Source organism: Vicugna pacos, chromosome 30 (genome assembly GCF_048564905.1).
Source record: "Vicugna pacos chromosome 30, VicPac4, whole genome shotgun sequence".
Taxonomy (NCBI): domain Eukaryota; kingdom Metazoa; phylum Chordata; class Mammalia; order Artiodactyla; family Camelidae; genus Vicugna; species Vicugna pacos.
Window position 1 is genome coordinate 19,554,646 of NC_133016.1, and position 26,703 is coordinate 19,581,348.

A 26,703-nucleotide genomic window follows, 5' to 3' on the forward strand; every position below is an offset into this window, starting at 1 on the left:
TTTTAGGGTTTATATTTCAGTCCTAAAACCTTCCTTAATTTTGTGTGTGTGTGTGTGTGTGTGTGGTGTTTAAGACCATAACAGACATGGCCCTTGCTTGTATTCCATTTTATTTGTAAACTAAATATTTTGTACATGTGGAAAATTTTGAATTATATTTGATTATATTTAAATTATATTTCAAGATAATAACAGAATTTAAATTTAAATTCTTTTGTTTAGCTAATACTCAGACATGTTTCCAACTGAAGAATTTTTTTTAAACATCATTTAAAATCTGCAGTGTAAATATGAATCTTTGGATAATGTTATATGAACTGCATTGGGGACTTTGTCTTCCTTAAATAGTAAAGCTGATCATTTCAATCAACAGAGTTTTTCTTTTTTAATGAGTTTTCCATGTGCTTTATCATATGCTTAGTTCAGCAAGGAATACAAAGAATAAAATCGCAGTGTCTGCCTAAAATAAACAATCACCCTAGTTGAGAAATAAAACATAGACACTTCTAACTATAAATGAAAATGATGGCTGTATCTGTAACTACGTTTTATGCTGATACAACAATAGAATGTTAGGGCGGAGCCGGCGCTCGCTCGCCTCGGTCGGCCGCGGGCTAGCGGACGGTCGGCTTGCGGCGCCCGTTTCTCTCGTGCGCCCGCTCGCTCGCTCGCTCTCGCGCCCAGTCGCGGCCGCCTTCTCAGCGCTGCCTGCGGGCCCCTGCGCGGCGCCATGTCGGAGCCCGGGGGCGGCGGCGGCGAGGATGGCTCGGCCGGCCTGGAAGTGTCGGCCGTGCAGAACGTGGCCGACGTGTCGGTGCTGCAGAAGCACCTGCGCAAGCTAGTGCCGCTGCTGCTGGAGGACGGCGGCGAGGCCCCGGCCGCGCTCGAGGCGGCGCTGGAGGAGAAGAGCGCCCTGGAGCAGATGCGCAAGTTCCTCTCAGACCCGCAGGTCCACACGGTGCTGGTGGAGCGCTCCACGCTCAAAGGTGCGGGCCGGGCTGGGGCGCCCCCGGGTGGGTCCCAGCGGCCGCCGACTCGCTCCCGCCACACCCCCTGCGCCGGCTCCCCGGGGCCCCCTTCCGGGTCGCGGGGCGGGAGGAGGGCGCCCTGGCTCGCCGGCGCCCGCAACAATGGGAGCGCTTTGTCTGCTCGGGCCTCAAGATGGCCGAGCTGGGTGGAGACAGCGTCTCCGGGTGAGCGCGGGCGGAGGCCGCATCCCGGCCTCCAATGTCACATGAGCTGTTCGGTTTCGGTTTGTGTCCAGGCGAGACGGATCTCCGGAGGGATGTGTCAGGGGGAGGCCCCGGCGGGTCGGAGCCGAGGGGACTGCTGGCCGGCGGCATCCCGGGCCCTGCCTGGTGCGGACCCGGATGCCGAGGCCCCAGAAGTGACAGCGCCAGCCCTGGCTGCGAGCGGGGCATCGGTGCTCCGGGGGGTTAGCGCACGCGGACGGTCTGCTTGCGGTCCGCCTCTCCGTCCCCACCGCTTCCATGCCGGGAGGTGTATCTGCCCGTCCACCCGCGAGGAAACGGGCTCGGGAGAAGTGACTGGCCCAAGGTCACACCAGCAAATCCTGCTCCCTAGACTAGCCTCAGCTTCTCAGTTTCCAGTCCGCCGCATGTTTTCACGGATCGCACGTTGTATTTGTGTAATCCCGAGATGACCATAAAGATGACCCAGTGATACCTGAGTCTGCCTTACGGATTTGAAGAGAGATTCCGGTTAGGCACCTAGTGAAGGGAGGGGGCAAAAGGTTTACATATTCCAGTAGTCTCCTCAAATAGCGACCTCCAAAAAGCAAGGCTAGATTTCTCTTGAGAGTGGAGCTTGCCTTCAGGGAGGGTTTCGCCTTGATGCTCTCAGACGTTTTGTAACCGATGGTGAGCAAGTTTGACAGGGCATGGATGGGTGTGGCATCGTCCATCCGGGAGCCCAAGGATGATGTCCAAGTAGATGCAGACTTAGTACCAAGGACTGGGCATTGCCTGAAAGTGTTCCCCAACCAGCTTCTTACAATCTCAAAAAGCTGTATGGTCTGTCAGCAAGAGAATTTCAGCTATCTGTCCGTCCTGTCCCACGTCCCCCCCCCCCCCCGCCATGTTTCAGGTACTTTGTTTCTTTTACAGGCTTTCCTTACTCAGGAGATGCTTCATTGCAGCACTGGTTTCTGCAGGAGGGTTGTAGGGTCAGAGAGTGTGAAAGTGTTTTTCCTAGACCCACATGGAATGTTCAAAGCAAATAAGCCATTCAGGCATATTTAGAGTATTAATGTTTAGGGTTTTCTTTTATGTTGGGGTTGTTTTCACACATGGAAACCACTACTGTTTACAAAATTTTTTAACTCCTGCTTTTTTCCCAAAAAATTATGTAGAAAATTATACAGATAAAATTAAAGTCACCTGGGATCCTTTGACCCAGATATGACCACAAAAAAAAAAAACAACAATAGAATGTTGAATTATTTGTCATAGTAAAATGTACTATTTCAGGATAGGTTTTTTTCCCTCTTGTAAATAACTTTCAACTAGTTGGCCGATACAAGAACTTTTAAAGCTCAACTTATGACTAGTATATGCTGCTGAATTCTTGCCAGGTATGCAAGAGCCTTAAAAACCCCTGGGTAAATTAGCCCTTAGGAATAAGACACTTTTTGTCTCCTGGTATGATACTGAAGAGATTTAAAATTCCTTTAACTTTAGTTGTTTCAGACAAGTTAAACGTATCCCATGTGTCCTGGGACTTTTAAACTCATTTGGCAAAGATAAAACCCTAGTGAATGTCAGCTGTTCACTTACCCCCACCTGCCCCTGCGCAGCTAAGCAGGGTCGGAGGAAAACACAGCCCTGATGGGGCGTCTCAGCCAGTCATCACACTGTGTGTCCCAAGTCTCTTTATTTTCCCACAATTATGACTATTTCCCATTTCATTTTTTCAGACTCAACCCCTCCTCCCTCAACTCCACTCTCAAGAAGGAGCTTGCTTCCTTCTTAATTGAGAAAATTAAAGTATTCAGGTGATAATGATGACCCCCCACAACTAGCCCCCTACACATTATCTGCACTCAACACACTCTCCTCTCTCACCTGGCTCTGTAAGTGAGTAACGCTGTATCTACTTAAACCAACTCCTCCTTGTGTGTGTACCAGACTCAGCCCACTCACACCTTCTCAAAGAAAGCTCCAGCAGTTCTCCCTTCTAGCTCCTACATCATACTTGTCATACTGGAAGTCACCATTTTCATATTTTTCAATGGAAATTGCCATTACAGTATACACATACAATTATTTCTGCCATGAAAAATCCAAAACCTTTTTCTTGACCCATGGTCTACCACCAGCTCCTTTTGCAGTAACACTCAAGAGCTGTCTCAGGTTACTGCCAGGTAGTCCCCTTTCCATTCTCTATATTCTCTATTCAGTTCAATTACAGTGATGTAATGGAATATGCCTTGACTCCACTACTCCACCAAAATTACTCTCAGCCTTGATACGGTGACCTTTTTGCTGCCAAGTTCTATGGCTAATTTTTAGTCTTGACTGCAACTCTCAGGGGCATTTGATCCAGCTGATCGTTTCTTCTTCCTCGATACACTATCTTTACTTGGTTTTCAGTACATCACACTCTCTTGGATTTCCTCCTACTGCAATCTTTTGTCATCATTGTTGGTTCTTCTTCTTTTGCCTAACCTCTCTTACCCAGTCTAATCCAGTCTCCAAATAAGATCTATATGTGGATGATGCTTAAATTACATCTCCAGCCCAGACCTCTGTCCTAAACAGACTCAAGTATCCAACTGGCTATTCACTTTCCCCAACTGGTTGTCTCAGGTAACTCATATCCATCACATTCAGAATAAAACTCCTGATCTTACTCCAATACTTACAATTCTCACAGCCTTTCCCATTTCAGTTGATATTAATTGTTTCCTTCTACTTGTTTGGACAAAGTTACAAAATCAACTTTCATTCCTTGTTTCTCTCACACTGCACGAAAAAAAATCCGTTGCATTCTATCTTCAAATTATATTCATAATCTGATCCCTTTTCACCACTACTGCATCTCAGATGCTATCCTGTGGGTTGAGTCATCATCATCATCCCTTCCCTCCTTGGCTTTTCTGTTTGCCCCCCTTAAATCAGTTCACAACACACAATCAGAAAGATTTTTAACAGTGTAAGTCAGATGATGCCATTCTTCTGCTTGAAACACTGTATAGATTTTCCTTTGATATGAAGCGAGGCCCAAATTCTTAAAATGGCCTCTGAGAGCCTGCATGACCTGCCCTTTGCAGCCATTTCCTTTTACTGCCCCTCCTTCTCATTCTTCTCCAGCCAGGCTGGCCCCCTCCGGTTCCTGGGAGATTCCAGCCGTCCACCTATAGGAGGGCTTCCACAGTGACTTGGAATTTGGAGTGCTCTCCCCAAGAGGTGTTCACACATTTCACTTTCTCATCTCCCTTGAACCTTGGCTGAAACCTCACTCTTTGAACGGAGGCTACCTGACCCCTAATTCATACTGCAAGCCGGCCCCGATCCCCTAACATTCTTGATCCCCTAGCTTGCTTTTTCTCTGAACATATTACTTATCTTTTAATATGTTATATAATTTCCTCATTTATTTTGGTCAGTAGGGATCTGTCTCCCCCAACAGAATGTAAGCTCTATGAGGATGAAGGTCTTTATTGTATTCACTGATGCATTCCAAATCCCAGATGTAGGATTAGGTCATGTTCTGGATATCAAATAGATATGTTTCAATAAATTACCGAATTGATAATGACACCGGGACAGAGAGCATCTGTGTTTGAGATTCTCATATCGTGAGGATCAAGTAGCCTGGAAATGCTGAAAAGCACCCTTCTCATTGTAGAAAAAGCTTGGCTAAGAATCATGCCCACGTGGGAGGAAGTTAAAATAAGAGACGTGCTTCTGACAGCATTGGGTGAGCACAGCCATATAGCTGTACACAAAGCCCAGAAATCTCATGGGTAAAATGAGAGAAGTGAAACTCTAATGGCTTGTCTTTGTCTCCTGTTTCTTCTCCTTCCTCTTTCTTTTCCTCCTCCTCCTTCTTTTGGAGTGAGTTACATTTCTGTTATTGCTATTAAAAGATACTTTTCCAAAAAAGTGAAATCATGGCCAGCATAGAAATATAAAGACAAGCATGTATAAAAAAGGTTTTATTTAACTCATTAATGAGAAAGCTGATGAGCCATTGCAACCAATTCAAAGGAGAATCCAAAGGACATTCACATTTATAGATCAGGAATATTGAAATGAATCTGTAAATTGAGGAAACTGCTTCTTCCAGAGTGGACAAGGGAATTCAGCTGAAGCTGTACTGGACATACACAAATATTTTGCATTTTTATCAGTTAACTATAATTTAAAGTTTTAAATAGCACTCATAGAATCAGATAATCCAGTGAAATATGCTGTAGGCAATGCAGTTTTCCATGGAAGCACACATTTTCTCTATAGTTCCAAAAGTATCTTAGAATAACTGTTAACACTTTAACATTAAAAACATGGATTAACACTTACATTAGTGTCCTATTGCTGCTGTAACAAATCAGCACAGATTTAGAGACTTAAAACAATACACATGTATTATTGTACATTTCCAGATGTCACAATTCCAAAGGGACTCTCACTGGGCTAAAATCAAGATTGGGCAGGGCTGGGTTCTTTTCTGGACACTCTCAGAGAGCCTGGCTATCCCGGGGCCTAGAAACTATCTGCACTTCTTGGCTTGTGACAGCCTCCTCTGTCCTCAAAACTAGCAGAACAGCATCTTCGAATCTCTGTCTTTGACCTCCTCTCCTGCCTCTCTCTTCCTCTTTAAAGGACTCTTGTGATTGCATGGGGCCCACCCAGATAATTCTGGATCTCATTTTAAGATCATCTGATCAGCAACATAAATTCCATGTGCTACCTTAATTCCCCCTTGCTGTGCAATATATCACAAATTCTGGGGATTAGAAAGTGAACATCTTTGGGGGCCATTATTCTCCCTACTGCAATATTAGAAATATTTAATCTTTAGTGATTTTATCTAGTTAAGAGCAGAAATATTATAGTTCATTGTGATTAAATATACTTTAATGCTTTTCAAAATTAATCCCAAAATTAATCTCAAAAAAATGAGAAAAGAAACACACACAGATTATGATGTTTATTTGTGAACAAATTTTAAGTCATCTCTAGTGCCCTCACATCTGTGTTCATAAAATGTAGCCAATTTTGCTTCTGCTGCTTTAAGGAAAAAAATTCACTTCACTTGCACTCTTGAAACATATGCATTAAAAACTTAATGCAAAACAGTAATAAGTTAACATGTCTTCTCTTCTTCATCTTCAAAAATAAAAATGCCATAATTCTTTAAATCCCTAGCTCAACTCTTTGGATTGAAATACAAAGTAAACCACTTTTCCGGCTGAAATTACCATGTAATATCTCCCATTTCTCGTGTGTCCTGCTGTAGCATGGTGTCCACCCAAGGACTCCTTGGCAGTTCGAGGAAACTTCTCAAGGTTACTTGCAATAAGCTGTGTGAAGTGGATACACTTTTGTTACCCAGCAAGCTTCGAGGACGCACAAACGGCATTCAGTCGATGCTGTCTATAATGGGTAGGAGAAAGACTGTAGACATTTGAAACAATTTGTTTCATCTGCAGTTGTCTCACAAAAGGAGAGAAGAAGAAATATGATACTTCTCCCTAATTCCAAATGCTGCCTTTCAGGTAGAGTTTGGGACAGCAAAGCAGTTGATTCCTCAAAACTTAATGGTGTCCATAATGGAGATCTCTGACACCCTTTGGCCATTTTTGACCGTGCAGAGTCCTAATTGCAGACCCCAAAGCAAATTGTGGTCGACATGTTCTCTGCTACACTTCTGTGTACGAACCTCTGCAGCTGAAAGTCCCTCCAAGGCTTTAAAAACAGGTGAAGTGTAGGTAGCATTAAAAAAAGAAAAATCTGTGAAAGGAACACCATCAATCCTTTGTTTTATGTACTCTTTAAAAATCAAGTTTTAATCATCTTTGTCCAAGCTTAGAAAATATTATCTCTTCACATTAAAGATCAGGAATACCCACTGCCTCCCCCTTTTGCCAGTAGTGCTAAGCCGGAGACAAGCGCTCCCTGCACCCCACCCTTCCCAGGGCAATATTTAAGGGCAGCAACCAGAGCTGGGGACTGGGGGGAGGGGGGAGGGGGACTGGGTGTTCTTTCTTTTCTTTTTTCCTTTTTTTTCTTTTTTCTTTTTCTTTTTTTTAAGTAGTACTTTCTTTGAATCATATAAAATGTATATAACCATCTTCACTTCTGGTCAGTGCTGCGGGGCTCCTGGGCTCCCACCAAGAAAACCTACTTGTGCATGTGAACAGTTGTGAGTCCCCTGGTCCTCAGCCCCAGCTGGCACTCCGCCTGGCCTGGCCAGTCCTGATTTTCAGGGACTCCTTAACGGCTGGGGCTCCAGTCTGGTGGCTGGGGGTCTGGTGGGTTTTCTGGGCAAAGCTTGGCCCCGCCTCCTCCACCTCCCCCACCCCCCCAGGACAAAGGGAACAGCAGTCATCGAGAAGGCAATGAATGCTGCTCACCCTGTGTCGCATGAGCAAGAAGAGACAGAGGCAAGATGGTGGGCAGGACCCGCATGGAAGCAGGTCCAGGCATTTCTAGAGCCCCATCTCCTCTGCAGTGCGCATGTCACGATGAGCCGCTTCAGGGTCCAGCGGAAGTGAAAGTATCAAGCAAGAAAAGAAGAGCCCTCGGAAGCTGCCTGGGCTGGGAGAAACGAAATCCTTTCCCACTGCTGTCTCGTCTGGATTCACACATGGCCCTCCCTGCCATCCTCCGTCCAGAGTTCATCCATAAACCCACGCCCTCCAGCCTGCGTCAGAAGACTCCAGGGTGAGAGATGGACCTGGAGGCGGCAGGGCTGGCGTGGGGCGGCGTCCCCGAAGAGCTTCCTCCGGGAGGCAGCCTCTGCAGACCGCGTGTTTTCCGTCAGTATTAGCACCTGTCCTGTCGTGTTCTGTCGTGTCACGGCCATGCCTTTCTCCCCTCTTGTCGGGGTCTGTCCTGGGCCTCAGAAGCCAGAGCACCCAGCGTGCTGGCCCCGGCCCCTCTGGGGACAGCTCAAGGATCCGTGGCGTGGCCACTGCAGCAGGCTCCTAACAGGGAACCCTGGGTGGTTCTAGGCAGAGTGTTTCTGCTTTCTCCACTTTGTTCACACCTCTTTGCACCATATCTTTAGGGCTCGAGGTTTTGGTGTGTTTGGTTTTCTTCTAAGCTGACCAGTATGTGGGTTCAGAGGTGTGTGTGGTATTGGATTTGTGGATGCTTCCAGGAAAGGGGCCCGAGGAAAGGGTGGGAGACTGGCCAGGGCAGGGTAGGGGCTGCTGGGCCCTTCCAGGAGAGGGACCGGGGACCCCCACTGCAGTGGAGACATGGGACCCGAAGCCTGTATCCCGCTCTCCTCATCCGGCTGAGCCAGAAAGGGAGCAGAGATGCCTGCCCCAGGGCTGCCGCCCATCCCCCAGGACCCTGGCTGAGGTCTAGTCCTGTCCGCAGAGCCCCAGAGGAGGCCTACCCTGTGGATGCAGCCTGGAGACTTGCCCGAGGGGAACCAGGTGGGGCCTTTGCTGCCAGGGGCCCTTCCCACTAGGGTATCAGTATTTGCCAGTGGTCTCCTGCCCCGTCTCCTCATCCCACCGCCTCAACCACATCACTTAAGGCCCCTGACCCTTCCTTGCTGATAATGAGGAAACCTGGTGTCCCAGCTAAAGGGTTCCCCCTCCCACCTCCTCAGAACCCCCCCTCCCTCAGAAAAGAAATAGGTGTTAAGTTTGGGGCCAGAAGCAACGGTGGGAGAGGTAGCCCCACAAGGTCAGTGTGCCATGATCAGGTTGGTTTGGTTTGTCTTTGTGTCTTTTGTTTTGTTTTTAAACAATCATTAGTGAGATTTTTCTTCAGCCACGAGTGTTGGCCTTGAAGCAGAGGGCTGCAGCCCTTGGTGTTTGTAAAATAAGAAAGAATACACAGGGTGGCTATGGTTGGGTTTTCCCTCCCTTCCTTTGAGAATTTTCTTTTGTAAAAGCAAAATTAAATGCTTTTTTAAAACTGAAATCTGTGGATGAAATAGAAGCTGGAATGCTCCTCTTGGAATATTCAGCCTAAGAACCTCATGGGACTATGAATTCACCCGAAATTTTCATTTGCCATCAGGCCGAGCTTTTAAAGAAAAAATTGTTCTCTAACCAGGATTGTAACAAAAGTGTAAATACTGTTTCAGAGTTGAAAGTTGATGGTGCAAATATGTATATAATGTACTGTATTTTTACAATGATCATCGCATGACTCTATTCCACCCCCTTTTGGTACTCCATATCTGTCTTCCAGAAACATCAACTGCCCTTTCTCCTGTGGTCTCTTAATCCAATAATTGTATTACTGCCATTAAAGGATGCAGTTATTTAAAAAAAAAAAGATCAGGAATAAAACATGAATTCATTACATACTTTGTTTCTGCTAAAGCTTTAGAGCTTCATCCCTAAATTTCAAAGGCATCAAAAACATTTTCTGGGAAACACATTTAGAATCCAAACAGAAATGTTTTCTTCTTTCTCCAGAATGAACAATCCTTTTGATGACATTATAAGCACATTAAAGAAAGGGTATCAGTAAGAAAATAATATAAATGCAGAAGAAGAAAATCTCATTTAACAGAATTGCCTTTATAGCAAAGCGATCAAGAAACCTAGAATTACTTTATGTATTAATACTCTCTTCTCTCATTCCTTTTTTCTCCTTATTGGTTTCATTATGAAGAAGGCTATCAATAGGCCTGCTGGAAGAACCGAATGGGAGAATAAGGATTTTAAACTTTGTAGTTAATTAGTCAACATCAATCTTTCAGTCCACTCAAGTCGTTTCTGGAATAAGGCAGGATATAAATATGTGGTTCACGATTAAAAACAACAACAACAAAAACAAACTTCTATTTTCTTGCGTAAGGAAGAATGGCAGTGAAAGCAAATGGTAACTTATTTAAGGCCCTACCCAGGAAAAGAGAAATAATAGAGAATGTTTATGCTACTGTATAACATTCTGAAGGATGTATCATGCCCCATCTACTGTTTTTTTCTGTCTCTGTCCAAATTGATTTAGGGTTTTCTACACTTACCTTTTGTACCTGGCCTCCATTCCTTTTATATCACTATCTTCTGTAATTTCACTTATTTTTTTCAAGGTCCAATTCAAATTCTGCCTCCTTTCTAAAGTCTCCCCAACTGTGTAAGGTTGGATTTCCTCTGAAGCTGGACTTGAGACATGGACTGAGGGTGTGGGGCATATTTGGGAAGTGCTCCCCAGAAGCATAGGGAGGCAAGTGAGAAAGGAAAGGGCACAAGGTTCAGGCAGAGTGTGTTAATGATCAGGTACCTGTGTGAGCCACTGAGGCTCAATGCTTCTGGACATCTGGAGATTGCAGAGAGCATACCTCAGAGTTGTTCCACCTACGGATAAGGAAGCTAAGTCTTATCCACTAATGCACACCTGCCATTAGCTGAGAGCATTAATTCCCGTGTGCGTTTGCCCATCCTAGCCCCACCTGAGCAGCTCCAATGGCCACCGTGGCAGTCCAGCTGCGTACAGTAGGGAGCTATGGGGGAGAGGGTGTGGGATTGGAGGGGAAGCATGATTCCTGAGGAGATATGGACACATTGTGACTATGTGATACACCAGTCCGTATCCCTAATTATTTGCAAGTATCTCTGTGGTTCACGTTACAGAAAGATGCACACACAGCCACATACACTCCTCTAAACTCCCAGGTAGTGACACCAGGACAGAACAGCAGTAACATCTGGAGCGTGACTTTATGGTCAGGTTGTCTGGTTGCAAAAGCCTGTCCAACAGGCTGTGTCGCTTCAGCTTGTTGTTTAAACACTGAGTGTTAGAGTCCCCATCTGTAAATTCTGAACGGTACGACTTTATTGCCAGGGCCATTGTGGTGATTATATGAAAATTATGTAACAAACGGTTGGTAAACAGTATACATTCCATAAATGTGAATAGCTTTCCTTTGACCTCTTTTTTATGTATTCTTCATAGCCTTTTCATCTTCTCTAAAGTTTGTGTCATGCACATGGCTCAACCACAGAAGAAAACATACCCCAGTTAATTTAGGCAATATATCTCTCCCTTTCTCTTCTTCAAATGACACATTTCTCACTCTCTCCCAACACCTTGTTTGTTATTTTTTCTCTCCAATCAAATGCAAACAATTAGAAGAAGAATCTAACCTTAAAGAGCTAATTGAGTAATATTTTTTTAAAAACTCAAATCCACTCTTTTTACCCTGTTCCTAATTCTCCACCCCACACGAATTGAACATCACCCTCCAGGGGAATTGGGAAAAATAAAAAGCTTTCTTGGCCTTGGGTTTGGAAATTCTTCTAGGCCTTTCTCTGGGTAGAGCTTTTTCACATTCTGATAAAACCCATGTGGTAGGATAGTGTGGGATTTTCTAAGAGGCTCTGTCATACTTAACAGGTAGGATCCTTACAAAAGACTCTGAGGGGCTCGCTGTTTGTTGTACTGGAGGCCTGTCCGTTCCATGAAGGCAGAGGTGTGTTGCTTCAGTTGACTGGTTTCTCTAGCACATTGTGCTTTGCGTGTGACTTTTGAATTCATGACTTAGTGATCTGGGTATGTACACTGTGACTTATCAAAGATGTGAGACATGGAGAAAATTTTCAACACCTTCATTTGTAAAATGAAATAGTAGTACCTACCTTGAAAGTTTATTGCAAAACTCTAATGGGATAGGGCATACAAAATGCCTGGCATAATACACAATAGTAAGTTTGTGATAAACTTTAGTTTCTTTCCTACCCAACTCTTAAGATTACTTCTAAAATATGTAATGATACCGTTTTTAAAGTTAATTAAAATGTCGAAGAAACAAGAGCATCCCTGTAGGTATGGAAGTATTTTTGTTTGTTTCTTAAAAACTCCAGTGTTCTCTGGTGAATTCCAATAAAAAAAACCCAGAAATGTCTGAGTGGAAGCACCATATGCTCTGCTGGCTGTATTTTATTTTATTTTATTTTATTTTATTTTATTTTATTTTATTTTATTTTATTTTTCAGAAGATATCTCTTACCATATTATGCAAAGCCCATTTCAAAATGCTGTACAGAGCCTCTTGCAGTCTGTAATGAATTGTTAAAAAAAAAGTTTAAATGAGCTATTAAAAACAGGAGTTTGTTGAGTTGAATAAAAGCTATCCTTGGAAATGTGGTTTCAACAACAACAAAAAAAAACCTACATGGAAGTGTTTACTTGCAAAGCTTGTTTGATGATCTGTACCCAATGTGTCTCACCCCATGGTCACCACAGGGTAGATTATATCATGTACGTTGGTTTTGAAAACATATAATCCGGTCTCCTTTGAGCCAGTGCTGTGTTCCATGCTGATGTATTCAGCTAAAACCCAGTCTGATATATCAAGCTCTTTATTTTGGCTTACATGATGGTCTGGGAATGAAAAACGGACATTAGTGTCTCCTTTTTTGCTCACTTGGATACCTTTTAGAGTCATCTCCTTTCAGTAATGGACAAGTAATTTAAAATATATATGTGTGTGTGGCACATCTTTTTTTGTCATTGCTATCTACCCCAGGGAATATCCAGTTAATAAAACAGCACGCTGTCATCTCTCCTAAGGAATGAGGCGTTTGTCCTTATCTATGGTAATGTCTGATTGCTGTCATTCCTAAATGTTTTTCCCTTGTGTTTGTTTTCCAGCTCCACACCTGCCTTTTACAAAACTTACATTACCCCAGCAATACTTTTTCTGTAGGGACTTAGCAATATAGGTTGCCCCTTTACTTGTATTAAAATAAAGGTTTAACTCTGTAGAATATGTAGAGCAGAATCACGTTGCCACTCAGCCCGTCAGAATACATTTGGGCATGTCATTAATTGTTCAAGAGTGTGATAGTATTGATTCCGTTTTGTCAGCTCAAGCCCAGTTGGAAAAGTTATGGACGTGGCTGTCAGAGAGATGTGACTCAGCCTTACTCGATGATATTAAAGACACGGCGAAGAGTGATATGTTGCAGAGGTACCAATTAGCTGAATTGAGTAATGAATCTTAGAAATAAAGTTCATTTGTTTGGAGCCTCCAGCAATAGAACTCATCTTCGCACATCACCTTACTCTAAGAATGAATTACCTTTATCTGGGAACTGATTGAGAGTCCTGGCTTTAGTATGACAGACGTGAAGTGATGAAGAAGGAACAGGATGCATTTGGAGCCGGCCTGATGAGCTGTATCAGCCGTGGTGATCAATGGTGCTCAGATGTCACAGCAGATCACTTCCACTTCTAGAATTTATTGCAAGCATGAGCCATTGACCTGGGAAGGGAACGAGGCACTACTTGCACTTTATCAGGGAGGAAAGAGAAAGGGTCCCATGCCTGCTATTGTCACACAGTGGACTTTGCCAAATTCATCTCCTCAAATCCTGCTTTGGAAATACAGAAACACCTTGATGACCTGTCCGTGTGTCATTCTCTTTAGAATACCTAGTTTCTTTTCAAAGGGAACATTTATATAGAAAGCACATTTCTCTTGAGATTGGTGGAGATGAGGGCTGCTGGTATTGTCTATCTTGTTGCTAGATTTTGTGATATTCTATTCTTTTTCTCCTGACAATGTGTTAACCTGCACATCCTTCCTATTAGACATAAAGTTAATTTGAGGATAAGCACCTTATCAGTTATTTTCTTTGTGTTTTCTTTCCCCCTTCCCCAGTTCCTCAAATTCATAAAGAGTTGCATACAGAGTAGATTCACAAAATGTCACTAGCTGTGTGAATCTATTGTCTGGGTAGACATAACTTTACAAGTTTGAAACTGTCAAATACTACTTACAGATGCCTCACTTTCATGATCACTGATGTACCCGCCAACCAAGAAATGCTTATTTTAAATATTAAGAAATCCTTCTTGCTTGGTGAGTATAATTATGATGTGCTGAAGGTTTTAGCTTGGGCTCTTAACATTCATCGGTATGAAAATCCTCTTTTCTAGTATTACTATTTTAGGCTATGTTACATTCCATAGTTATTCACTGCATTCACATCCCATAGTCCCTGCAGATTTCACATTACACACTTCACAAGCATTTGTGAAATAAGACGTATTGCTTAAATATGATATCAAACTCTGCTGACACACTCAAGCGAATCACAAACGACTACACAAGTTCCTCTCATTGTAATTTTTGTATAGTTCCTAGCTACAGAGTACAAATTTTGTATGAACTTTCTGCAAAAACATGAAGATCTTCAACTCTCTAACTCTTTTCCTTGAGAAAGAGGTTCCGTCAATATTCAAGTTGGAAGAGAGAGTGTTCGAACAGATGGCCGTGGCAAACAGCACATTGCAATTGGGAAGCGGCGTACAGGTACTAGTGAATACGACACTTGGTATTCCATAATAGTCTTGAAAATTAATTTTAAATCAGGCTTCCAAATCATAATAAAGAGCAACTCATATATTATTCATTCCTTTATTCTGAGGGCTAGTGTTCAGGGTGTTGAGTACAATATATGCTGGAAGAAGGTAAAGGAAATGTGATTTTCAATTAAACACATAAAGTGTGTTTAAAAACTGCTGGCATGACCTTAGTTATATTTCTAGGATCGCTGAATAACTTTTTCAGCACCCTGAGATTTTTAGCCCCAAGGACTGCTTAGAATTAAAAGAGAATATAAAGTTAAAGACTGTAAGAAAACTATTTTTAAAGTTTTAATTTTATTTTTATGCAGACTCTGGCTGAATTTTTGAAGGTAATTAGTTGGTCAGATGCCAGAAGTGGTAAATATTTTATACTTGCTCATGGAAACAGGTAGCTGGAATGCAAATTTGTACACATCATCAAAAAGGAGACAATTAACATCCATGCTAATGTATCGTTGGCTGCCTCCGTGGTTCTCAGGTAGGCAGACCTTTTCTGACGAGTTCAGCACATATTTCAATTCCTATTTAAAGTAAATATTGCCATCTGAATAAAACTTTTGATTTGTTTGTTTTGAAGAACTGCTTGGGGATTGGTGGTACAGTGATGGGAAGGGTGCTTGCTACAATATTATTCCTTTGGATTACCAGTTCTGATTATCTTAGTGACATTGCAAGCAGAACATTTTTTAAAAATTAATAGAAACTTTCCTAACTAAAATATTCCAAATTACATCCATTTTTGCAGGAAATGATAATTATGTAAAGCAAAGAAATTAGAAAATGAGAAAGAGCTCTATGAGCATAGAGAATTTCAGCACAGACATGTACTAGTCTCCTGGCACTCATTAATATTATGTGGCTCTAACTGTGTGCATGTGTGTGTGTGTTTGCCTTTAAAACAGATCTGAACTGGGTGGGGCGGGACTTATTTTGCAATTGTGAGCCTGTAGTGTGTATGTTTTCTGCCCTGAGAATGTCTATTTTAGGGGCTCAGAGAGAATTATGTATTAAACAAAAAAATATTTCATGATGGAAGTGATGTGGAATATTGCTGTCCAGTCGCCTGATGCTAAATCCTTTCTCTAGTACTTACCAATTATGAAACTTCATAACCAGTTATGTAACCTCTATAATCCTGATGTGTGAAATGGGTTTAACAAGAGCAGTAACAGTGTCATTGTAAGAAGTATTGTATATAACATGATTAAGACATTTCACCTACTTTTATTGTTATACTTTTATATATCAGTAGGGACATATACATGTGCCATTAAAGTGTTAAAATGAAGGCACTTAATTTTGATCAGCAGATTTTTATGGAGTGCCTAATGTGGTGTGGTCAACAATAAAATAACACATTTTTTTTAATGTGGGGCTGTGATAACTTTATTGTAGTCTCACAATATTCCTGACATGAGAAAGTTAAGGAGAGTCAAAACTTACCTAAGATCATGCAGCCTTTTCATGGTAGATCAAAAACTAGAATGTAGTCTCTGATTACTGGTCTATGAGTCTTTTTACTATGTCCCATTACCTCTCAGTGAAAGTTAAGATTCTATGCCTCTGGTTGAAAGTAAAAATTCTTTTACAATCTCCCCATTCTCTAAAAATTCTCTCATCTTATCTATTTTTATCACTAAGTCCACTGCAATAAACATATTAGCTGCATGTAACGACATCTTACTAGTTTGATTCCTTCCTATTGGTCCTGTTGAATTAAAGGTTGAACTCTGTGTGGGAAAAATCAAGTGTGTGATACATAATTTAATTAAAGGAGACAGATATTTATTAAATACTTATTCTGTGCAAAAAAACTGTATGGTGCGTTGTTGGTAAACTTGCATTCGTGTGTAACCCCTAGGTTGTGCCCATAATGTCCAGGAAGAGAAGCAGTTCTCATCATCAGTGTTACTACTAGTTCATTACACACACACATGGAGTCCAAGGCTGTTGCAAAAACATTTCTTTATACTTCAGGCCAGAGTACAGCATAGTTGTGGTGAATGTCTACAAGACCCATCGCAATGGTTTTCTTCCTTCTCCCCTCATCGCTCCAAGTTTTCCTGGTCTTTTCTCTAACTCTGCCTCCTCTTCAGGGTCCTGCCTCCAACCTGGAAGCACACAGCTGTGTCATCCTCTGCTGATGATGGCAATAAGCAACCTGAAACTTTCGGAGGTTTTCAAACAGTCTAATATCTAATAGTCAAGTAAACCCCTTCCTTACAAATAGCAACCACATCTTAAACCAAGAATATATTATCAAAGAAAGAAAACTAAATCCTTTGTAGGTAGTAAATTGTTAAGACTTTAAGAAGGGCTAAAATGTTGTTACATTTGAATACTGGCTCTATCACTAGGAGCTTTGTGACCATAGAAAGTTACTCAATCTCTTTGAGTCCCAGTTCTTTATCTACAAGATAGAGATAATAATAGTGCCAAGCCCTTGATGGTTGATGGGAGTGTTATATAAGTTAGTATGTGTAAGGCTTACAATAGCCTGGTACCTGGCACTTGAGGAATGCTTGATGTATCAGAATTATTAATATTATTGCTTTTTAATTTGCCTATTTTATGAAAAAATATACTCATCACCTTGCTGAGAAGAAAAGAGTAAGGAAAAAGAGAACCCTAGCCTAGACATACATACATACACTATTTGATTGAGTTGATGATTAAACATAGTTTTCTGTTTACTTAGAAATATTTCAAAGTTCTGAATTCCTTCTCATCCATGACTCTCACATATAACACACAGCAACACATACAACAAACTGCAGTCTCTGTAGTTGTAGATGAGAATATGCACTTTTAAAATTTTTTTTTACTGTTTTATCACGTACAAGTAGAGAAAAGAATATAAGATATCTCCAAATAGGGCTATAGAATTACAATTGATAGAATAACTAATTTTATTTTGTTAAGTAGTAATGGAACACATATGAATCTTAACCTTAAAGGATCAGTAGGAAGTCATCAGTTAGGTTGGAAAGAAAATTTCAAGCTGAGAGATGAAAATAGGATATGGGAAGTTACAGGGATATGAAATACTTGTATTACAGAATGGGTGTACTGGCACAAAACCAGACACATTGATCAATGCAACGGAATAGAGAACGCAGAAATAAACTTACACACCTATGGTCAATTTACCTACAGCAAAGGAGGCAAGAATATACAATGGAGAACAGACAGTCTCCTCAATAAGTGGAGCTGGGAAAACGGGGCAGCTGCCTGTAAATGAATGAATTTAGACCATATTCTCTTGCACCGTATACAAAAACAAACTCAAAGTGGATTAAAAACCTAAGTGTAAGACCAGAAGCCACAGAAATGCTACAAGGAAACAGGCAGAACACTCTTGGATATAAATTGTAACAATATTTTTTTTGGATCAGTTTTTTAAGGCCAAAGAAATAAGAACAAAACTAAACAAATGGGACCAATGAAATTTAAAAGCTTTTGCACAGAAAAGGAAATTATCAACAAAATGAAAAGACAACTTACTGAATGGGAGAAAATAGTTGCAAATGATATGATGGAAAAGGGGCTAATATCCAAAATATATAAACAGCTCATACAACTTAATATCAAAAACAAACAAACAACCTGAGTAAAAAATAGGCAGAAGACCTGAAGAGATGTCTTTCTAAAGAAGACATACAGATGACCAACAGGCACATGAAAAGATGCTCAACATTAATAATTATTAGGAAAATGCAAATCAAAGCCACGATAAAGTATTGCTTCACATCTGTTAGAATGACTAACATCAAAGTGTCTATATATAACAAATGCTGGCAAGGATGTAGAGAATGGGAACTCTCATACATTGTTGGTAGGAATGTAAATTGGTGCTGCCACTAGAGAAAACAGAATAGAGATTCCTCAAAAAACTAAAAGTAGAACTAGCTTAAGATCCAGTAATTCCACTGCTGAGTATAGAACCAAAAAAAACCAAAAAAGACAAAAAAACCAAAAAAACCCCAAACCCCTAGTAACTTGAAAAGAGACCTACCTCCACCCTGATGTTCATAATAGCATTATTTATTTACAATAGCCAATATATAGAAGCAACCCTTGTGTCCAATAACAGATGAATGGATGAAGAAGATGTGGTATACATACACAAAGGAATATTAGTCAGCCATAAAAGAATGAAATTCTGCCATTTGCAATTATGTGGGTGAACCTAGAGAGTAATATACTTAGTAAAAATGTCAGATAGAGGAAAAACAAATATATTATGTTATCCTTTATATGTAGAATGAAAATGTAGAACAAACAAATGTATATAACAAAACAAAAACAGACTCAGATATAGAAAACAAACTAGTGGATACCAGTGGGAAGAGGGGAGGGGGAAGGGGCAAGATAAGTGTATGGGATTAAGAGATACAAACTACCATGTATAAAATAGATAGACAACAAGGATAACATTGTACAGCACAGGGAAATATAGCTATTATCTTGTAACTTTAAAGGGAGTATAATCTATAAAAATATTGAATCATTATTCTATACACCTTAATCTAATATAATTCTGTAAATGAACTACACTTCAATAAAAAAATAAGAGGAATCTTGGACAGACACATAAAGAAGGAAGATGATGTGAAAACATAGAAAGTGGCCACCTACAAGCCAAGGAGAGAGACTGGAACAGATTCTTCCCTCGCAGTTCGCAGAAGAAACCAGCCCCGCTGACATCATGAACTCAGACCTCTGACCTCCAGAGCTGTGAGATAATAAATTTTTGTTGTTTAAGCCATTTGTAGTAGTTTGTTTCAGCAACTTTAGAGAATACAGATTTATGCAATATTTATCCTTTACTGTCTGACTTCTTGCACTCAATTTTGTGAGATTCATCCATGTTATTGCAAGTAGCAGTAACTGCTAATTCGCAGTGTCTCCAATCCTACCGAGAAAGTTAGGCGAGAACTTCTTTGTATGCAACGTAAAAGGCCCTTGAGGCGTCACAACTGGCTTTGGGTTGCCAGGTCCTTGCCCACAGGGCAAGATCTTTTTGTAGAGCAATAATGGTGCTTAACAATAGTCATTCAAAGCCTAAGAGTACTGTTTTCTCCAAACATCTCCAAAGCCTGATATGGGTCAATTCCCTCTTCCCAGCACACCCTCCCAATTCACTGCCAGTGAAAGGTTTGCAGTATGATCCACCCCGTGCCTGCCTACCACCTACCACTCTTGACGGAGTTCCCGTTGCCAGTTGGGAGCGAGCCTCATCCTAGCTTGTCAGGAACTGTCTCGGACCACTCCGAACACCAGCTGTTGCAGGTTGACTTCCCCAGGAGCACATGCTAAGATGGAACTTGGGGAATGCCATGTTGTTTACGCACTTTCCTTAGGTAGAGGAAAGGGGATTGTAGCAGGATTGGGCAGAGAAAGGAGCTGAGAGGCAGTACAGGCCTGACAATGTCTTGCCAAACTTGGAAGGCGGGTCTGGAACAAGAACGTACAGCCCAGATGGCCGGCCTCCAGAGCTCCGCCCCTCCCAGGGGTGGGTGTTGTTAGGAGCCGCTACCCCGGAAGGGGCGCGCCTTGGCCGACGCTCTCCGCAGCTGAAGCGCATAATGAAGACGCCGGCCGTGCGCCGCTTCTTGCTGACTTCACTTGAGCGGCAGGTCCTCCTTTGGAAGAAGATCTTGGCCGCGGATCGCGAAGTCTGGCAAAAGCACATGCTTCTTCTAAGTGTGCATTTCTATGTGTACCTTTAACTTTAGCCGGCAATGCCAAATTCTTCACCAAAGCAATTGTGCTATTTTTACCTTCATTAAGGTGCGGGAGAGTTTTAGTTGCTTCACTTCTCTGTTAACAGTTGGCATTGCGTGTTGTTTCCATTTTAGTTGCTTTGGTGGGTCTCTAATGGTCTTAAAAGTTTGGCGTTACTTTGCGTTTCACTATTCATGAAGTTTGGCTCGTTTTCATATGTTTACCAGCCACTTGGATAAATTTTTGGTGAATGGCTGTTTAAGGATTTTGTTCAAAAAAATTGTTGTGTATTCTGTTTAAAAGCCCTTTCTCAGTTGCATGTGTTGCAAATATCCTCCCCCCACGCTCTGGAGCATTTAATAGTATATTTTGGTGAAAAGAAGCTTTAACTTTTATGTATCCAATTTATTAGTCTTTTCTCTTATAGATAATGCTTTTTGTATTTTTTGAAAAAGCCTTTTGCTATCCTAGAGTCGTAAATATTCCTAGATTACCTGCTAAAAGCATTTTGTTTTGCTGTAGACCTGCAACTCTCTTATAATTAATTTTTGTGTATGCCTGTGCGGTAGGGGAGGGTTTCTAAAACGTCTTTTACGTAAGGAGCTACTTTCATCCCGGCGTAATTAACTGAAAAGACTTTGAATAATTTCCCAACTGTTGTACAGTGCAACTTTCGTCATTTAGAAAGGCTAGGTTTTCCTACAGCAACAAATAATCCCGAAGTCCTAGTAAACCACAAAGTTTTTTTCCTCATTTATGCTCCTTGAGCATCATGGCTGGGCCCTGGTGTTACGCTCCAACCTCTGTCTGGAACATTGTTGTCTTTGGGGGGAGAGGGAAGAAGCATGCATAGGCTCTAAAAGCTTTTGCCCTGCACTGATACTAACTTCTCATACTTTATTGGCCCAAACTAGTACGTGGCCAACAGCTGAGCAATTTTGTGTACATGTTATCTTCCTACAGGGAGGGCTAGCACATTGTAGTCAATACCAATGCATTCTGTTGTTGAGTTGGTTGACCGGAGCCAACTTGGGCCCTCGCCCAGCCCTGAGGCGGGAAAGGTTCTCTTCCTGTTGGGAGCCCCACAGCTAGTTAGGAAGCCAATGCTGAGATAGAACCAGCATAAGCTTTATTCAATGGCCAGAGAATGGAGAAGCCGAAACTTGGTTCACAAACCAGCTTCTTGCTGGCGGGAGGTCTCGGGGGACGATTAAGGCAAGATTTTAAAGGAAAGGTTAATAAGGGGGAGGCATATGTATTGGTTTTCTGGGAAAAGGCGGGGTTCTGCCTGGAACTGGGATGCCCCCTCTTTTCTGCGTTTGTGTGGTTCTTTGGTATCTGGGTCGGAAGCTACGGAGCCATCACGGTGCGCGAGGCGTGGAGCTTACTGTCCTAATGAGATGGTAATGAGCTACCCGGCAACACTTGTCTCACTTGGAGCTGAACCAGCTTGCGCCAGTTTTCTTGTGATTAGCCTCTCTGGTTCTGTAATACAAACACAGAGGCTTTTAGTTTTGGTTTTCTTCGAGTTTACTCAGAGGTAAGGGCAGGGCTGTGGTTCTAGGGCAACAACCTTGGTAACATATTCTATCACACACCTTTGCAATAAAACAAGCCTCTGTCTGTGAAACTTACTGTTTCTTACTCTTCTGCTACTTTCCATTTAATCCTTGCTCCAGTATCAGACTGTCTCAATTACTGGAGCTTTATAAGTTTCCATGATCAGTACAGTGACCTCACCTTGTTCTTCAAGAATACCTTGTCTCTTCTTGACCTTTTTGCATTTGTATATTTTAATTTCATTTAAATTTTATTAGCTTCAAAGGACAAAAAGTTTGGATTTTGATTGGAATTTTATTGGTTCTGTGACCTTATGAAGTGGAATTATTTATCTTTCCTTCTGTCTGGGGAAAATAATGAAACATCTACATTCATAAAGTTAGCATATTCAAAACCTCTATATTATGTGGTAATAAACAGGACAGAGCCCTAAGTACTGGAATTTACAATTGACATGGGATACCATCCCTCTTGGAGATCAGGGGATGGAGGGAAGGTTGTAATGTCACTGGGAAAGGGGAAATAATAATTACCTCGGTTCTTAGTCATCTGGAAAAAAAGAATTTTTGATGAGAGACAGAAAGTGTGATATAAGCAAGATTTTCATTAGTAAAGTAAAAAAAGAAAAAATGTAAAAAACAGTACACTCCCGAGAATTGGGAGCGGGCCAATCCAAGAGGGGAAAATGGCACCATTCCTTTGATTTTCTTGTCTATGTCCTGGTTTCCTGATCTATTGATTAATTGATTGACAGCTCAGGTTCCCTGCGTTCTGGCATGCCCATCCCCTTTTGGGCAGGTTAATTGGGTTAAGTTATACCAGGTCCGCCTCCCATGCACAGCTGCAGTGCTTTTATTTTAACTGACTTCTTTTACTGGCCCTCATTTAGAGAAATTAAAAATTTCTGGCGTTTGTTTTCCCAAATGGAGACACACTGCCATTTTCTGGGTTGTTCCTTTCCCCTTCCTCTCCCCCTGCTCAGTGCTCATCTCTATCTAAACTGCCTAACAGTAAGACTTTGTCAAATAAGGTAAGAACACAGGATTTGATGGCAGGATACACCAAATTACTTATTTGAGTCCAACAAATATTATTGATCATGTGCTCAAAAATCACTTAGCAAAGTATTACAGAAAGGATCAGAGTTGAATTCTAAACTCTAGAAGGAATCTAATATGAAGTACAAAGTGATAAATGCCTTGAAGAAGCAACAGATGCAGTTCTAAAGAATAAGACTGGGAAATACTGCTTCTTACTATTGAAATCAAAGAAGATATGATGGAGAAACAAGGATTTGATGAAGCCCCTCAAGTAAAATTAAGAAGTGGGTGAAATGGCATTCAAAGCCTTGCATGGTAATGGTGCCCCATCCCTGTTCCCCATAGATTCACAGGGCTTCTTTCATTTCTGTACTAAATAGCCTGGCCCTTTAAATTGTGGAATTTATTTTTCAGGTGACAAATTCTGGGAAAGGGAAAAGTGTAACAGCTGCATTTATTATAATGAGCACAAATTCATAAAAGGATACATAATTAGGCATTTAAAATTTTGTTTGCCAAATTTCAAATCACACATTCAGAGAAAACCCATTACAAGTGAATTACGAGTTTAAAAATTTTTTGCAGAGCCTTTTGAACTTTTATTTATTTACTTTTTGCTTTGGGAATTAATTGCAAAATCTTATATTAATAGAACATTAAGGGCAAGCTTTCTAAATGTATAAGTCAAAAATTTCCGAGTTATGTTTTCCTTTGTGACTATAACGTCTTTGTGCAAATGATAAAGCAATAAAATGAGTATGATATACCATTGTGAAAAATGAATATAAAAGCTGACTTATAGTCATTGTATAGTAAACACTGCATTTTTAAAGTCTGGTGTTTTTAAAATATTGAGTTGAAATTTGAATGATTTTGGGGAAAATTTACAGTGTATTTTCATAGGTAAATCACTTTATTTAACCTACTTAAAAATTACTTGTTTCAATCTCACCTCAATAGATTTCATATGTTTCTGAAATTTAATATACTATTGAATATTTAAATAGTCATTTGTTTATCTAAACATAATTTTAGAGAGGATAAAATCAGTTTTTGCATTGGTCACAATGTTAAGCATTTGGCATTATATTTGAGATACATCTTTGGATAGCTTTCTTTGTTACATAGGTGTTAAAAACATCTTGAGTTTAAGCCAAAATTAGAGTTATCTACACTTAGGGCAGCAGTCTGAATCAGTCTTTGATAATATTGTAAACCTAATTCCCACACATACTACTTGGGTTGCTTTGGTTTTATAGCCATGCTTTGAACAGCTATCCTACTCAAACATTTACCACTGTTTCCCATTGGTTTTAATAGGAACTAGCAAAAAACTGTAGAAAATTCATTAAAAACAATATATATATATATATATATATATATATATATATAATTATGAATAAGCAAAACCCAATGTAAAGTGCATGGCCTAGTGCAAGTAATCAGTAGAAACATTTTTATCCACAATCACAGTTCATTATTAAGTAATGCAAAATATTAGTAAAGCTAGAAACTGGGGGCACACACAAGAAAGTACCCATCATGCTGAAAGACTTGTGAGGCAATAATCCTTTGCTCAGAAATATTTAATCTTGGCTTTCTTGGCCTCCGTGTTCTTGTGCATTTAGGTATTTATTTCACCTTTTTCTTTTTTCTTTTTAAACTCCTTTTGGTTACTTTCATTTCTCCTTTCACCATTAAATATGATTATAGATGCAGGTTTTTCATAGATGCCCTCAGGTTGACGAAGTCCTTTTTATTTATAGTTGAGAATTTAAATCATGAATAAGCATTACACTTGAAAAAGTGCTTTTTCTTCATCTGTTGAGATGATTGAATGTTTTTGTCTTTTACTCTATTAATATGATATATTAAATTAACTGATTTTCAGATGCTAAACTGATTTTCAGATGCATTCTAGAGAGAAATCCTATTTGGTCATAGTGTATAATCTGTTCTATATGTTTCTGCATTTTGCTGAGAATGTGTTTTAATGTCACAGTTCATGAAGATTATTTGATATTTAGTTTTCTTATGAATTCTTTGGCTGGACTTTGGTATCAGGGTAATACTGAATTCATAGAATGATTTGTAGTTAATAATTTCATCTAAGTCTATTCAGGCTTCTTGAGTCAGTTTTGGTAAGCTGTATCTTGAAAGGAGTATATCTAGCTCATTGAAGTAGTCTAATTTTTAGACATAAAGTTGTTCATGACATTCTTTAAAATTTAATTTCTCTAAGTTGTGTTATAATGTCTCTTTCATTGGCAACTTTGGTAATTTTATTTATTTTTCTTTTCGGGGGACTGTCTAGCAAAATGTTAGATTTTTTGATAGTTAAAAAATCCTATCATTGATTTCCTTAATTGTTTTTCTGTTTTCTATTTCATTGATTTTCACACTAATATTTATTCTCTTCTGTTTGCTTTAGTTTAATGTTTTCTTCCCTTTTTAGGTTTTTAAGATTATTAGTTTATTGGGGTTTTTCTTGAGATATAATTCACATAATATTTATTACTTTAAGGTGTGTAAATCAGTGGGTTTTGGCATATTCACTATAATATGCAACTATCCCTGCTATCTAATTCCAGAACATTTTCATCACTCCAAAATGAAGCTCCAAATCTAGTAGCAGTCAGTCCCAGGTCCTCCCTCTACACAAGTTCCTGGAAATTCACTAATCTTTCTATCTCTATGGATTTTCCTATAGTGCACATTTCATATAAAAGGGATTATGCAGTATGTGGCCTTCTGTGTCTTGATCTTTTTCACTTAGCATTATATGTCCAAGGTTTGTCCATGTTGTTGCATGTATCTGTACTACACTCCTCTGTAGGGCTGAATAATACTCCACTGTAGAGCTGTGTCACATTTTGTTTACCTGTATAATTTGATGGATATTTGGATTGTTTCTACCATTTGGCTGTTGTGAATATTGTTGCTGTAAACATTTATGTTAAAATTTTTGTGTAAACATGTATTTTCAGTTTTCTTATTTGTATATCCAGGAGTGGAATTGCTAGGTTATATGCTAACTCTGTTTACATTTTTGAGGAACTGAGACCTTTCACAGTGGCACGTTTTTGATTTTTGATCTTTTTCTTTTATAGACATTTAAAGATATCAACTCATAAGCATTGCTTTAATTGCATATAATAATTGATCTTTAAAAAAATTTTTTACTCAGTTTGAGAAATTTTCCAATTTTTCTTTTCACTATTTCATTGATTATTGGGTTCTTTATCTGTGTCTTTTAAAAATTTCTCAGCATTTGTGGATTTCCCCAATTTCTCTCTGCTATTGATATCTAATGTGTTCACATTATAGTTGAAGTATATACTTTGTATGATTTTAATCCTTTTATATGTATTTGGACCTGTTTTATGGCCTAACATATTTACTAGCATGAGAGATGTTTATGTGTTTTTATAAAGATGTGTATTTTTTTGTTGGGTGAAGTATTCAATAGATACCGGTTAGGTCTAATTGACTGATAATGTTCAGGTCTTCTGTATCTTTGATAATTTTCTTTTTAGCTGTTATATCAGTTGAGAATAACTATTGAAGTTGCCATCTATTATAAATATTTGTCTGATACTAGTATAGTCACTTCAAATCTCTTATGATTATTTGCATGGTATATCTTTTTTCTTCTTTCCTTTCAGCCTGTTTATGTGATTGAATCTGAAGAGTGTGTCTTGTAGATTTCATAGAATTGCTTATTCTATTTTATCTAGTTGGAAAGTTTGTCTTTTTTGGAGGATTTATTCTATTCACATTTATTGTAATTATTGATATGATTATGTATTTTGTCTTCCATATGCCTCATATCTTTTTTTGTT

At 40.1% G+C, this 26,703-nt stretch overlaps 1 protein-coding gene and 1 long non-coding RNA gene across 4 annotated transcripts in view; one reads left to right on the top strand and one right to left on the bottom strand.

The window, feature by feature from the left end:
- Positions 1 to 612: 612 nt before the first annotated feature.
- The window catches only part of LOC140690466 (cytoplasmic dynein 1 heavy chain 1-like), a 70,167-nt gene continuing 44,076 nt past the window's right edge, over positions 613 to 26,703 (top strand). The window contains exons 1-2 of one of the 3 annotated variants that reach the window (XM_072952272.1): positions 613 to 986; positions 14,390 to 14,682. In XM_072952272.1, coding sequence (XP_072808373.1) covers positions 731 to 986; positions 14,390 to 14,511 — 378 coding nt within the window. In that variant the 5' untranslated portion in view covers positions 613 to 730 and the 3' untranslated portion in view covers positions 14,512 to 14,682. Of the gene's footprint in view, positions 987 to 4,331; positions 4,874 to 14,389; positions 14,683 to 26,703 lie in introns of those variants that run through there. The other 2 variants (XM_072952273.1, XM_072952274.1) reach the window with 2 other exon arrangements.
- On the bottom strand, positions 16,483 to 19,971 carry LOC140690535 (uncharacterized). Its single transcript, XR_012065849.1, has 2 exons — positions 19,732 to 19,971; positions 16,483 to 16,645 (listed from the first exon to the last, which is right to left on the bottom strand). It is a non-coding gene; the product is annotated as an uncharacterized lncRNA (long non-coding RNA).